The following is a 16913-nucleotide window of genomic DNA, read 5'->3' as shown; positions in this document are numbered from 1 at the left end:
GATGAACTCTCAATTATGAACATCTATGCTCCAAATGCAAGGGCACCCAAATTCATAAAAGAAACTTTCCTAAAGCTCAAATCACACATTGTACCACACACAATAATAGTAGAAGACTTCAATATCCCACTCTTATCAATGCACAGATCAGGAAAAGAGAAACAAAACAGAGACACGGTGAAACAAAGAGAAGTTATGTTCCAAATGGATTTAACAGATATCTAAAGGATATTTCATTCTAAACCAAAGACTAAACCTTTTTCTCAGCATCTCAAGGTACTTTGTCTAAAATTGACCATATAATCGATGAGAAAACAAGCCTCAACAGATACAAGAAGAATGAAATAATCCCATACATCTCAACAGAATGTGACTGGGCTTCAGTAACAGCAAAAACAACAGAAAGCACACATATACATGAAAGCTGAACAACACTACTCAATTATAACTTGGTAAAGGAAGAAATAAAGAAAGAATTTAAAGACTTTAGAATTTAATAAAAATGAAGGCACAACATACCAAAACTTATGGGATACAAAGAAAGCAGTGCTAAGAGGAAAACACGAAGTTCTGAGTGCCTCCATAAAGAAACAGGAAAGAGCATACACTAGCAGCTTGACGGCAAGCGTGAAAGCTCTATAACAAAAAGAAGCAAATAGACACAGGAGGAGTAGAAAGCAGGAAATAAACTTAGGGCTGAAATCAACCAAATAGAAACAAAAAGATCTATAAAAAGAATTAACGAAACCAGGAGGTGGTTCTTTGAGAAAATCAACAAGATTGATAAATTCTTAGACAGACTAACCATAGGGCACAGAGACAGTATCCAAATTAACAAAATCAGTAAAAGGGAGAAATAACAAGAGAAACTGAGGAAATGAAAAAATCATCAGATCCTGCTACAAAAGCCTAAACTCAACAAATATGGAAAATCTGGAGGAAATGAACAATTTTCTATACAGATACCAGGCACCAATGCTAAATCAGGATCACATAAACCATCTAAACAGTTCCATAAACCCTAAAGATATAGAAGCAGATATTAAAAGTCTCCAGGACTAGATAGGTTTAATGCTGAATGTTATCAGACCTTCATAGAACACCTAATACCAACACTCTTCAAACTATTGCAGAAATTAGAAACAGAAGAACCAATAGCCAATTCATTCTATGAAGCCAAAATTACACTTACATCTAAACCACATAAAGACCCAACAAAGGAATATAACTACAGACTAATTTCCTTTATGAATATCAATGCAAAAATACTCAATAAAATTCTTGCAAACTGAATCGAAGAATATATTAAAATGATGATTCACCATAACCAAGTAAGCATTGTCCCAGGTGAACAGGGATGTTTCAATATATGGAAATCTGTTAACAATCCACTATATAAACAAACTCAAAAAATAAAAAAACACGTGATTATCTCATCAGATGCTCAGAAAGTATTTGACACAATTTAACACTCATTTGTAATAAAAAAAAAAAAAAAACTTGGAAAGATCAGTAATTCAAGGCCCAACCTTAAACATATAAAAGCGATATACAGCAAACCAGTAGCCAAAATCAAACTAAATGGAGAGAAAATTGAAGCAATTACAATAAAATCAGGGACTAGACAAGGCTGCTCACTGTCTCCCTACTTATTCAATATAGTACTCAAATTCCTAGCCAGAGCAATCAGACAACAAAAAGAGATCACGAGGATACAAATTGGAAACTATTTGATCATGACATGTTAGTATACTTTAGTGACCCCAAATATTCCACCAGAGAACTCCAAAGCCTGATACACAACTTCAGCAAAGTGGCTGGATATAAAATTAACTCAAACAAAACAGTAGCCTTCCTCTACTCAATGGGTAAACAGGCTGAGAAAGAAATTAGGGAAATGACACCCTTTGCATAGTCTCAAATAACATAAAATACCTCAGTGTGACAGTAACCAAGCAAGTGAAAGATCTGGAAGACAAGAACTTCAAGACTCTGAAGAAAGAAATTAAAGACCTTAGAAGAAGGAAAGATCTCTCACGCTCATAGATTGGCAGGATTAATACAGTAAAAATGGCCATCTTGCCAAAAGCAATCTACAGACTCAATGCAATCACCACCATAATACCACCTCAATTCTTCATAGAGTTGGAAAGAGCAATTTGCAAATTCATTTGGAATAAGAAAAAAAACAGGATAGTGAAAACTACTCTCAACCATAAAAGAACTTCTGGGGAAATCACCATCCCTGACCTCAAGATGTTTAACAGAGCAATCTTCACAAAAACTGCATGGTATTGGTGCAGAAATAAACAGGTAGATTAGTGGAATAGAATTGAAGACCAGAAATGAACCCACACACCTATGGTCACTTGATCTTTGAAGAAGGACCTAAACCTATCCAATGGAAAACAAACAGTATTTTCAACAAATGGTGCTGGTTCAACTGGAGGTCAGCATGTAGAAGAATGCAAATCGACACATTCTTATCACCCTGTACAAAGCTTAAGTCCAAGTGGATCAAGGACCTCCACATCAAACCAAATATACTGAAACTAACAGAGACATTGGGAAAGAGCCTTGAACACATAGACCCAGGGGAAATTTTGCTGAACAGAACACCAATGGCTTACACTCTAAGATCAAGAATAGACAAATGGGACCTCATGAAACTGCAAAGTTTCTGTAAGGCAAAAGACCCTGTCATTAGGCCAATATGGCAATGAACAGATTGAGAAAAGATCTTTACCAATTGTACATCGGATAGAGGGCAAATCTTTAATATATATAGAACTCAAGAAGTTAAACTCCAGAGATTCAAATAATCCTTTAAAAAATGGGGTACATAGCTAAAGAAAGAATTCTCAACTGAGGACTATCAAATGACCTCGAAGCACCTAAACAAATCTTCAAATGCTTAGTCATCTGGGTAACCCAAAACAAAAAAAAAAACAACAAAAAAAAAAAAAAAAAAAAAGCCCCAACCAACCAACCAAACAAACAAACAAAAAAAGAAACCCTGAGTTTCTACCTCACACCAGTCATAATGGCTAAAATAAGATAGTCAGCTTACAGCAAGAATGTGGAGAAAAAGGAACACTCCTCCATTGTTGGTGGGATTGCTAGCTTTTGCAACAATTCTGGTGGTTCCTCAGAAAATTGGACATAGTATTACCTGGTGACCCAGCTAAACCACTCCTGGGCACATATGCAAAAGACTCCAACATATAACAAGGACACATGGTTCACTATGTTCATAGCAGCCTTATTTATAATAGACAAAAGTTGGAAATATCACAGATGTCCATCAACAGATGAATGGATACCGAAAATATGGTACATTTACACAATGGATTACTACTCAGCTATTAAAAACAATGACTACATGAAATTCTTAGGGAAATGAATTTACTAGAAAATATCATCTTTAATGAGGTAACCCAGTCACAAAAGAACACACATGTTATGTACTCATTGATATGTGGATATTAGCCCAACAGCTAAGACCCAAGAAACAATTCACAAGCATAGGAAGCTCAAGATGAAGGAAGTCGAAAATGTGGATGCTTCTGTCCTGTAGGGAGCCGTATTGGATTTGGGCCTGGCCGTTTTGTGACTGTATAGCTCAAAGTGGCTACGTGACTCTTGGCCACACATACTCCTCTAAGATAACTGTCGAGACTGTGGGACAAAATCCTCTCCCATGAATTTACGGCATGGGAAGATAACATTCATGGGATGCTTCAGCCTAAGCAAAAATCAGTTATCTCCTGAGTCAACACCCAGTGTCTCCACTGCCTGACCTCATCGTCTACTACCTGACCTCTTTGCCTCCAGCTATCACTGCCTTTACCCTCATCTCCCCCTACCCGAAAGCCTTAAAAGCTGTATTGTTCATCCCAATAAACGAGACCTTGACAATAGAATCTTGCTTGGTCTCCTTCTTCTCTCACCCCCCATTGGCTCAAGGGTAACGCCCCTTCGGAACCCTGAAAAACTGGACCTGCTGGACGGGTCACCGTCCTTCTTCTAAGGGGGAACAAAACACTCACAGGAGGAAGTGCAGGGGCAAAGAGTGGAGGAGGGACTGAAGAAAGGGTCATCCAAAGACCACCACACCTTGAGATCCATCACATATGTAGCCACCAAACTCAGTCACTATTGCTTATGCCAAGAAGTGCTTGCTTAAAGGAGTCAGATATGGGTGTCTCCTGAGAGGCTCTGCCAGAGCTTTATTGATACAGATGAGAATGCTTGCAGCTAACATGAGTACAGAGACACCACTGTTGGAGTTAGAGCAAGGATTGAAGGAGCAGAAGGGATTTGCAACCCCAGAGGAAGAACAACAATATCAACCAACCTGACCCCCCACCCCCAAGCTCCCAGGGACTTAAGCACCAACCAAAGAGTACACATGGATGGACCCATGACTTCAGTTGCCTATGTAGCAGAAGATGGCATTGTCTGGCATTAATAGGAGGAGAAGCCCTTGGTCGTGTGAAGGCTCTTTTCCCCAGTGTAGATGCATGCCAGAGTGTTGAGTTGGGAGTGGGTGGGTAGGAGTTGGCACATATCCATAGAAGCAAGCTGAGAAGGGAAGGGGAATGGGAGAGGGGGAAAGATGATAATAATTGAAATGTAAACACATAAAATATCCAATAAAATATATAATAAAAAAGAAAAGGTAATCTCAAAAAAATAAGGGAAACCAGGAAAGGCGATAACATTTGAAATATAAATAAATGAAATATCCAATAAAATATAGCAAACACAAAAAAGTCCTAATGAAACTATAGTATTCTAAGATTATTGCACACTAATAAAAATCAAAGTTGCTCCTCTATATGCTTATTGCCATTTTCAAATTTTTGTCCATCATGTTAGTCTTCCATCTCTAGTTTTATTAATATCTATCATTTTAGATTTCCAAGACTCAAACTTTTCTAGTAATAAAAAATTCATTAAGTGAAAAAAGTGTTGCATTTCCTGTTTTCTATTCCAATTTCCATCCAAAATAATGGATTTTATATGGATAAACCTCCAATTTGTAGTTAATTTTGTCAATGCATCAAATATAATTTCTGCTTTTGGTTTATCAGTATGATTGTCTCTAAGCATGATCTACATTCTATACAATCAAATTTCAGTTAGAAAATTTTTGCTTTCAGTTGCAGAGATGCTTTAAGTTGGCAAGAGCTCTGGCTGCTCTTCTGTGCGACCCATGTTTATTTCTAGCACCCTCATGGTGGCTTAAAACCATCTGTAACTTTAGTTTCATGAACTCCGATGACTCTTCCAGTCTCCCTGAGACTGTACTCATGAATACTAAGCATGCATATGGTTCGTAGACATTCATGAAAAGAAAACATCCTTGCATATAAAATAAAATCATAAAAAATTATCTTTGCTTCATTACAGTAGCAAAATACATGGCAAGAATGAAAAACCACATGCAAATAAGCAAAGCTATAGATAAAACATGCTCAAGGACGACACGGATAATGGCTTCAGAAACTGCTCCTTGCATTTCATGGAATTCTTACTTATGTAAAAATCAAGCTTTTATTGCAAATTTAAAGTGACAATCTTGTTTTCAGCACTTCATTCAATATTGTTGAAATTAGTCTTTCAGTATGCATCAGAGAGTTGAGAGCAGTATCTAGAACTCACTATGCCATTTGTGTCAAAATTATGTTTGCATGCACATAGCTCTTTCAATTTAAATAAATAAATAAATAAATATAAATAAAATTTCCTGAAAAGATTTAATAGGGAAAACTGAACAATCAAACCTAGACTAAACATACCTCATAAAGTAAAATTGCTATTAGCAGTTAGATCAGTCCTAATTAAAGGATTATCATCTAAGATATAAGAAGGAAAATGAGATCACAAAATCACACAAATTACCCTAATTATGAAGAACACCTTCAGATACACTTACATAACATGGATTTAATAGCATCCTTATAGCGTGGAGGCTGTTAGAAATAGCTCTTCTTTTTCAAATGGAGACATTTTCCCAACTAATTAACGTGTTGCTTTTACCTTTAGCAGCATCCATACCTCCTACAGCATAAAGTGCCCCCACAGTTGATTTTCTAGGCTTTGTACGAGGGCTTTGCAACATGGATCTTCTCTCAGGCAAGAGATGATACTTCATAGCTTCCATTAGTAGCTTCTGACATTCCAGATCACCACTAAACATTGAACTGTTTTCCAGATCTGCAAGCAACTGGAAAACAATAATGTGTGACACATACATCAGGTGGCCAACATCAGAAAGAACAGGATTTATTTTTATTACATGAAGCACTACTTTTGAAAACAAAAAGAAACTGACAAAAAGATTTGACAAAAGTAATCAAATAGACTAGCTATAGACACACAAAACTAGGTATCTCCATTTCATTGCTCATGGCTAATGTAGTAAGCTCGTTATTTTTGTTTATATTTGAACTATCAGAAATGTCTTGGAAACATGCTCTGTTAAGATATTATCTCCTGTAGGAATACTGTATATTTAGCATTATATAAGAGCATTATTTTGAAAGTATATGCTTTTAAAAGTGAGTTAATGTACATATGAAACTACTCAAGACCAGGAAAAGTGTTTGATATGCCCTATCATTCCCTGATACAATAAAGGACCCTACATAACAGTGATGAATTAGATGTAAAATATTGCTACCAAGATAAACTGGAGAAAACCCTTGAACATATTTCATAATGACCTATAGTATGTTCTATTAATTTTTTTCTGGAGTTCTGAATCCATGCTTTCATAAAATATCCAAAGAAATAACAAGCAAGTTTGCTGGAGTGAAATTATTCGTTTCCTCTGATAAGATTTCTCTGATATTTTCTTTTTCTGTTTAATTTCAGTTCTACTTTTGCTCAACTTGTAATCTCTGGTGAATCACTATTTTGATTTGCCTGACAAAACTGTAGTTATTTCTTTAACATAGTATTTGAAATAGATTTGAAGACTAAGCTACACAACTTTTCTCTTAAAAATGTTAAATAGATTTATCACCTTCATGTATTTTGTTTCTATAGTGTTTAGAACATATTAACTTGTTTTAGAAAGTCTATGTAATACTCAAGTTAATAATAATAATAAAAAAAAAAAAAAAAAAAAAAAAAAAAAAGAAAGTCTATGTGTCCATGTCATTGACTATCATTAACAGCATCAAGGCGTTTTCACAAAAAAAATATTTTAAGCATAAAGCATTATTAGAGTTGAGAGAATAAGAGTTGTATCATTCTAATACAGAGAAGTTTAAACTGACACCTGCTGGAAAATATAAAATCTATATAAATAACTGTATGTTTAAGAGCTTTGGATAAAGTAGTGCATCTCAGGTTTTGCATACCTAAACCTCTCTGATCCACAGGTTATGACATATATTAGTGATGCTGATGAAAGACAGTGATTTGGATGATCTGAGTAGGGACTTAGATTTTAAAAAGTTTATAGACAATATCATGCTGCTGCTCTGAGGGAATCTTATATAGCATTCGAATAGAGAATCTAATACATTTCAAGATTCTCATATTCACACAAACATAAAATTTCCACAAATTCTGAATTTTGGCTTTCTGTTCTTTATTTAGAATCTTGAAAGCATCATTATTTGTATATTTGAATATTTATATTTTAGGCATTACAATTGTCTTGTCTTTTGAATATACAATAGGCTCAAGAAGGCAATTGGTATTACGTTATTACATATGAATAGATTATTAAAGAACATGTAGAATTTCTTGGTTTAATTTATAGGAAAAGCTTATTAGAAGCTATTTGATGCCACAATCAGTTCTTAAAGGATATTAATGCTGTCCTCGAAAAACACACATCTTTACAATACACTTCAACACCATAAAATATTACTAACAAACCAAACTCAAAGCCAAGAGGCATAAACAGATAACAAAAATTATTGCTGCATATAATGGAATGGACACTAAATGAACATTATAAGAATCAATTTAATAATCAAAGAGAAGTGTCAAATTTACAAAGATTATGGATGAGGAAAGAAACATTACAATTAAAGGTTAAATCCAGAAAATGTTTAAAGAATTTTTCAAAGTGCATATTCAAACACTTCTGAAAAATCTATGGTGTGGGATAAATTCTTAAGCTAAAATTAAATTCAGGCAATATAAAATGTGTTCATAGTAGTATAGTAATTGTAAGCTACAAGAGTCAAGCCTTATCAAATTATTCCAACAATGAAAAGGACAATTCTAGACAGATTTACTGCTGAATTCTAACAAGTTTTAAAAGAAGAAACAACATAAATAGTTCACAGATCATTCAATAAAAGCAAAGGAGATAGAATTCTATAGAAACCATACTAAAAGAAGCTAGTATTATCCTAAACCTAAAACCATCTAAGGATACAAACAAGCCAATGTAATGCCAGAAAATTTTAAATCAACTTACTGAGTGAACATAGACACTAAATGTCTCAATAAAATATTTGCAAAAATATTTGAATAGTATGTTAAATCAATTATATGATATGAGCAAATGGGGTTCATTTTAAGAACGTGAGAAAGGTACACCAAATGTCAGACAACAAATGTAAAATCTTAAATTAATAGACATAGATATAGAATCCACAAAATGGTTTTAATAGATAAAAAAGGTTTCAGTGAACTCCACCATCACTTAGGATAAGAAGCCATGAAAATCTGTTAGTAGAACGAACATACCTCAATATAATAAAGAATGTAAAAGAAAAATTCATAGTTTGCTTAAATTATGATATTAAAGTTTATATAGTATTACAAAATAAGCATGACACTATCACAAAAAGTTGTGAATGCACATACACACATGTAGATCAATGGAACAGGTAGAAAACTGTGAAAGAAACACATTACTAAGGCAGTTATTAAATGCTGAAAACTGAAAAGCATTGACTTCAAAAACAGGAGGACAAGAATGGACATGTTTCCATTCCTAGTCATGAGCTGTTTGAATTATTAGCTAAATCAATAAGACAAAAATATGATTCATGTAGAAAAAAGAATTCCCATTATATATGCTTATGTTGTGATATATACGCAATAAAGGACTTAACTATAAAACTCTTAGATGTGCTAAACATTGTTAGAAAAGTAGCAATATACAAAATTGATATATCAAGATTAGTAAACTTTATGTATACTGATTCATTTGTGTTGAGGAAAACTAGAAATAGTTCCATTCTAGATAGTTGAAAAAGTAAACTAACCCGGAATAAACCTATTTAAGGTGACCAAAGTGTTCTACCAAGAAAACTCTAAAGAGGACTGAAGAAGGGAAGGCTACATTAATGAAAGCAAGGTACAGATTCAATGCTGTGACTAACAAAAGGACAGTAACTTTGGTCAATTACAGCAAGAGTGAAGAATCCAAAAGCTCATATGGAAACGAACACAAAATACCACAAATAGCCAACACAGTCTTAGCAAGAAGAATGCTAAGGCATCATAATATTCAATTTCAAACAGTAGTACAGAGTGATTTAATTAAATAAGCATGATTATTGCACAAAAGTGAATGCAAATATATGAGAGAGAGAGAGAGAGAGAGAGAGAGAGAGAGAGAGAGAGAGAGAGAGAGAGAGAGAGAGAGAAAATCTCTATTCCAATGAAATGGCTTAGAGTACTGAGGAAAAACTACTACCCTGCAACATAATTTTTGATAAACCTCTAAGTAGCAAAGATTTTTCTCTTCAGCACACAAAGGGAGGGAAATCAGATATCAGTATACATATGAGCCAGTCTAAATTTCTACATCTTACCCTACACCAATCAATTCTAAATGGATCAAGAACATAAACAGAACAGCTAAAACTGAGAAACAGAGAGAAATCTGAAAAACTAAGTCCAAAGACTCAATAAATAGCAACATTAATTTAAGATTACATAAGATAAATAAAAAACCTTCACAGAAAACTAGTGCAACAGACATCTACAGAATACAAGATAATTCTTTGCCAACTATACATTTAACAATATCTAGCATCCACAAAACCGCAGAACTTTAAATATCGAAAACATAATTTTTCCAATGAAATAATTGAACAGAACAGAAAATTCTCAAACTAAAAACCATAAATAGCCAACCAATGTATGAAAAAAGTTTCAATATTCTTAGCCATCAAAGAACACAAAATAAGACCACACTGCATTCCATCTCACTCTCGTTCAAATGGACATCATCAATATATACCGGTAAGAAAATTATTTTAGAAGTTTAAAATTAAAAATTTAAAATCTTCAATAAATAACATTTTTGAGAGATGTGGAAAGAAACTCCTCTACACTGCTGTTGCAAAAGTTAACTGGTAAAAGGAAATTGGCGGGAATTTTCTTCAAAAATCTAGAATAAAAACTACTACATAACTGAGCTACACCATGCTAGGAATATGTTAAAAGAAATCTATCTCAGCATTCTATGTAGACAGTTACCTGCTTACCCATGATTATTGCAATACTATTCACAAAATCCTCCATATGGAATAAACCTGGATGCCCATCAACAGATGACTGGATACAAGAAAATGTTGTTTCACTAAGAGATAAAGACAGGCTAGATAATACCAAGACATAAAAACAGACCAGATAATACCATTTACAAAATAAGGGAGGGAAGTTGAGATCATTCTCAGCCAAAGAAGCTAGTCGTAAAGACATATATCACTGTTCCCACTTATATACAGTATATAGTATTTAGTTATATGTGTGTATCTACCTGTATGTGTGTGTTTCTCATCTACTTTCATGTCATGTATATTTGTTGGGAATAAAAAAAGACAGAAGGAGCACCTGGGAGGTATCAGTAAACTATCAACAAACTACAGTAGATGCACAAGAAATGTCATAAGAAGAGCTTTGATTTTGTATGCACATTTAAAAATAATAATGTCAGGCAAGCATTTTCTACTCTATTAGAACTGGAGAAATAGCCACTTTAGAAACGAAATTTTGGCCTATTGTTTGGCTTTACAATAATGTTTATGTAGATATACGTATAAGTAGGTAAGAGATGAAAATTAAAGAGAATTTTTGAATATATTAGCATTTTTAAATATTAATATTTAATTGGGTTAAATTGTTATAAATGTATTAATTTTTCATTAATCTTACAAGACCTTTTATCCGAAGTAATTATTTTGAGTATCTTATCCAGATTCAATAAATATAAAGTCCATATTAGCATTATATTCTTCTGTATTATTCATATTATATTTGTTACTGATCAGTTCCCAACAGAGAGAAAATGTGGTTAATGCAAATGTTGCAATTGAACAAAAAATGAGTCAATCTTGAATCCTCCTTAAGGACATTTATTTTTAGAATGATCTTTGCGATAATCCTTTAGTTCAGTATTCACAATGAGAATTGCATTATAATGAGTGCACCTGAAAGGACAGGAGCTTGCTTTCAATTACAGGAGATAATTGCCCATGTTCCTAGGTATTATTCAGGATCTGACTCCTCCTAAAGCCCCTTACACAAAGCTGCAATGTTGATTATTACCACTTTGCTTAGAAGGTGAGTGGAAACAGAAAAGGAGCCCTAGTCATTTTCTACACCTGTTATAATGCAATTTGGCAAGGGAGGAAACTGAAACTAATGGATATTACAATGTTGGGGATCATCTGTAGGTTAGTCTATTAAGCTGCATTTCTTTTTCTCCATTATTAATACCCTTAATTGAAGACTGGTTTTCTATGAAGTGAATTCTGTATACACCATTATTATATGTCCTTTGAAAAAATGAGAAATAATGATGGGTTTGCTGCCTACAAGTAATTTAGAAATCTAATTTACATTATCTTGATAAAGTTCCATACCTGAGGCGACAGTAATGGCAGTCTGATATAAGAAAGCAGCTTCGCCAGATCTTGTTGCCTAGCTTGAGCATCATGACCTACCCACTGCATAAGAGCATGGAAAATTGTTTCTTCATCAGGCACATTAATGTCATCACTACACAGAAGCTTTGATATTTCATTAGCTGGAAGCAGCAGGAATTCTTGGTTCTTTACGACATCAATGAAGTGTTCCTAAAAAGAAACAACATCTTTTGATATAGTAGTTGAGAAGCTGCTTAATAACATAAGAATACAAAAGTATTATATTTTGTTAACTTCCACAAAAATCAGAACACATATTTTAACGTATCTTATGTCAAGTTCCATTTATAATTGCCATATATTTCATCTGCTATTAAAGTATAAGCAACCATGTCTCAATTTTTCATCAAAACATCACCATAATTTCTAGTTCTAAAACACATATTTTTGAAAACAAGTTATTTTAAATATTTTTTACAGTTGACTACCCAAGCTTTAAGTACTATAAGCTATTGTAGTCTTCAAACAGAATTAAGCAGTTACATTTTTCTGGAAACATCTTAAGACAGATTCTAAATAATTGGGAGTTTTGTATAAATCAAATATAAACTCACTTCTAACTCCTAGTTTGTTATTAATGAAAGGAGAGTAAGTAACAAATTTTCCGCTAAATGAAAAACCAAGGTTGATAATTCCATAATGAAATGCTGAGACCACAAATTTCCAAACTACTGTGCCTATTTAGACAATGAACCCTTTTGTGATGAAGTTAATCACTTGAGACATAACTGTTATTCTTAATGTTACAGACCATTGTAGCTGACATTCCTCCCATTAATAGCAAACCATTGGAATGCTGCTTCACACATTAATAATTATGCAAATGTTAAGTAATCATTATTTTATTAGGGGACAGACTTACTCTAATGAGAAACATGCAGTACGCATTGTTGATCTCCTATACAATGGGCTGGAGTTTCTGAACTCAAATATTAATCATGATTGTAGTTCAGATTACAGTAAATATAATCTCAAATCATCTTACTACATTTTGCTCAATTGTGCAACTGTCTTTTCTAAGTGATAAAGTAGTTTCAGAAATGTTAAGAAATAAATGAAAGAGGACAGAAAATTTGAAAGTATCATTAACTGTCACTGTTGTTGTATGTTAAGTATGAAACTGTATTCCTTAAATTAAATGGGAAAACTGAGATGTTGAATTTCAGCATGTAATACCTAATCAATACCAAAATGCATCATAGGGAAGTTTACTTAAAATGCCTCTATTGAAAATTAAAGTAATAATAAGTAATTGTCATTGTTATTACTTTAGAGTTGTTGCCTCATAAGAATATTGAAAACTGACGAGTAATATACATTAGTGTAAATAAAAGTGTATATATTGTGGTAAAAGATTGGTGCATGCTAATGTGGTACTTAATACAGTAGAGAGTAATCATCTTAAATAGTTTTATTTTGAAATTATTTTGAACCCAATGTACTTTTCATTATGTAATTGGCCACAAATTTTCTTTTATATTTTTGGTTAATCATTAAAGGTACTTATTTAATTTCTCATAACTTTTATACACTAAAAGTACTGTTTATTATATTCTGAGTATTTATATGACAGAGATAGAGACTTTTATTTGTCAATTTCATGTATTTATCTGAGGGAGATTGTGCATGAAAACCACACAAATCAGTGTAGGTAAAACTGATTTCCTTATTCTACCAACCCAACTGTGTTTTCTGTGTATTATAATGCATTAGTGTTTAACTTTGGGTCACCAGTAATGCATTGGTGTGGCATTAATGAAAAAAAATTCCCTTTGAAGTTCCCCTTGGACTCATTTATCCAAGAATAAGAATAGATTTGAATTCTCTATTTCATGCTCCCTCTGTGGTCTGCCTTATTTCTGTTGTATGAGTCTGAATCTGTGCCTGAATATGTATGTGTCTGTCCCTTTGTATTTGTCTTTATGAAACTCTCCGTTTGCCAATGACAAGCAACTTTGCTTTTTATTTATTGAACTTCATAGAAAGCATCACATGGTAAAGGGATGGGATAATTTACAGAAATCTTTAGCAACATTTTATAAGATAAAAAGTCACTGGATCCAACTGGTCCCAGTTGATGGAAGCAACAAATGGCATTGTGTATCAAACAATATTCACAGGTTTACTTTCAACTACATTGGGTTGTAGGAAGTTATTTTCAGATTCTGCTTTTTGCTGCTCTCAGTAAATAATGTGAAAGAGTAGTCTGAATCAGAAGCCTGCAACAATATAATATGCATTATCTTAGGTTGTGAAATTTGATTACATGAAAAATACAAAGGAAATAAAGTTGGTGGTCACATTATTCTATTAAAATCAGGCTAAATGAACAGTTTGAATACACTTAGGACAGCAGTCTTAAGTCTTAAGTGTCTTCAAAGTGTGCTATTAACTCTGGCTCTGAGGTCCAGCAAAAGCTATAATTTCATAGAATGTAGTAGATATTTCCATAATATTGCTTATCTATCATAATTGAATACCTACCCTGTCTACCAATATTTATAGAAAGTAATTATTTTCATTCTAATCCAATTGATACAGAATTGTAAAAACACTGTAAGAAGCACTTTTTCCTAATTTTATTGTATTCAGAATAGATGCTAATATTACTGGAATGAGTGTTAAGGGACAAAGCACTATTGCGTTTTTATGGACATCCTGCTTTGACACACAGTTTGAATAGCACAATGCAAAAAGGAAGACGAGTTCATTTTGAGCAACAAAAATAATTCAAGTTGTTTATCACAGTGTATTTTGTCTGCAAGAGTAAGATACCAGACAGGAAACTGTTAATACTTAGTTCAAGAATTTAAGCAATTTAACAGGAAGTTTTCGTGTTTGGCTTTTATGGTAGGATTAACCTTTGACCTACATAGCTGCTGTTCTTTTAGATTATATGGCAACTGTATTTAGGACACAGAAATATAAATAGCATGGCTAAATAACACATTGTAAAATGTATATCTGTGATAATGTGATTCTCCACACATTTTATTGTTTCAAGATAGTATTTGAAACTTCAAATTCTGGGCAATGAGCTGATGAACGAGGGGAATAAATGAAGAAAATTTACACGAAAAAACATTTAGAGATCTCAAGTTCTATGTGCTAAAATTTAGGGGAAAAGAAGTCCCAAAAAGTGTTATTTGTATCGAATAATTCTACAATTGGTTATTTATTGTTCTATAATATACAATTGGGTCTTTTAAAAGTTTCAAATGACTGGAGCGATTTCATTTGTTCAAAGTCTTTAATTTTGGATAAAGTTTTAAAGAGATCTATCTCTCTTGTAATCTACTGCTTTAGAGTTTAAGTAGTTCATTTTCTTTGTATTAAAGAAGCATTAGTAACCACAGTAAAGATTTGTACTTTATGCCCAATGCTCATTTTTCCTTGACTTTCTCTAGTCTATATTTCATCCAAGTGTTGTCTAATTAAATAAACATGGTTTTATTCTGTACAAATTCTAAATAATTACAATCTACTGACATATTCAACTTGATCAATTATAACTTGACAGAATTAAGAGAGATTTAGAAAGTTCAATCAATAAACCGAAAATTGTTTTTAACCAGACTACGAGTTTTTTCTAAGACATAAAACCAATTCAATAAAATCATTTGTGTTACTAATCTTGATGATCTGTTGCTTTTTTCATCTTTCATCTATTTTCTTTTTTGAGACAGAATCTAAAGTATCCTGGGCTGGTCTAGGACTGTTCTTTCTGGGTAGAGGATGGCAAAGAACTCCTGATCCTCCTGCCTCTAGAATACAGGCTAAAATGCTAATATATGCCACCATGAGCAGTTTATGAAAGATCAATAAATTGAATGGAGGGTGTTGCACATCTAAGCAAGCACTCTACAGTCTGACCTGTATCCACAATCCTGGCACTTATTCAAACTGAGTAATGTTTAATTTTAACAGAATTCCTAATTTGTACAATATTACAAAATAAATTGATAATTCTGTAAGAAGTCAGAGAGGTAATGTTTTCAGTATTGTGGTTCTAATCAGAAATGTTCAATTTAATAATAAGCAAATATTTTAATTTTGTGAAGTTTAAAGACTTAATAAGACATTTTTAGTTCTGAAATGAAAAATGTGATTATTATTCAACTAAAGTTTTTCTAATATGTATTATGTACAACTTATCTGAAAACTAAGTAAGTTTATATAGGCTTTCAGTTTTATGAGAGAAAGTATATATTATTACAATAAATTAATTTTAAATAAATGATTTTACCATGGTGTATTTATGTGCCACATTCTGAAGCTCGATACAGCCCTGGGCATCTCCGAATGAGCGAATTCCTAGGCAATTTGAAGGATGAAGCTGCTTTATGAGGAAATTACAGCACACATCAATGACCTGAGTCAGCTGTAAGAGACAAGCTGCAGACAGCAAATTTTCAATGGTGTCTTCTCTCAGTTGCAGCACACCTAAATGGTTGGAATTAGTAAAGAATGATTACATATCACATGAAATAGAGCACCGATATGTTACATGACATTTTCGTTGCTTTTTATATGGCATCTATGCCTTTTAATGATCAGTAAATTTGCTAGGAATATGGTTCAAGACTGAGAAATACAAAGGCGTTTTTGTGTACATACACATAAGGAGGAAAAAGTCATCAGTGAGGATGGAACAAAATGGCTGTAATAAATCAATAGTCATCGTTAGGAATGGTTACTGAGTATTTTCTTATTGGCTTAAAGCATTATTTCAATTTTATATTAATCATTTTATAAATACATATATAAGAACACAGCCTTGAATTTATACAATTTTAAAATATTATTCATATATAAATGAAGCTGGGAAACCTTACATTATTAGCTAAGAACTGTAATGTCATATTTTTTTCTAAAGACAGAATGGTCATGACCATTTTTGTAGGAGCAAATATCTTGATAAACAAGACAGATGCACATATTTTTATCCCTTTATGTTTGTGCATATGATAAAGTTACCTTAGCCCAAGTATTATG

General features: G+C 32.9%; 1 protein-coding gene across 2 annotated transcripts in view; it reads right to left on the bottom strand.

Annotated features, from left to right (window-relative positions):
• Positions 1 to 16913, bottom strand: part of Klhl4 (kelch like family member 4) — an 81840-nt gene that overhangs the window by 11969 nt on the left and 52958 nt on the right. Inside the window, exons 4-6 of one of the 2 annotated variants that reach the window (XM_032890268.1) lie at positions 16165 to 16361; positions 11856 to 12068; positions 6046 to 6232 (exon numbers count right to left, since the gene is read on the bottom strand). In XM_032890268.1, coding sequence (XP_032746159.1) covers positions 6046 to 6232; positions 11856 to 12068; positions 16165 to 16361 — 597 coding nt within the window. The remainder of the gene's footprint in view (positions 1 to 6045; positions 6233 to 11855; positions 12069 to 16164; positions 16362 to 16913) is intronic. The other variant, XM_032890269.1, reaches the window with a different exon arrangement.

This window comes from Rattus rattus, chromosome X (genome assembly GCF_011064425.1).
Source record: "Rattus rattus isolate New Zealand chromosome X, Rrattus_CSIRO_v1, whole genome shotgun sequence".
Taxonomy (NCBI): Eukaryota; Metazoa; Chordata; class Mammalia; order Rodentia; family Muridae; genus Rattus; species Rattus rattus.
This window is presented reverse-complemented; position numbering and strand designations above follow the sequence as displayed.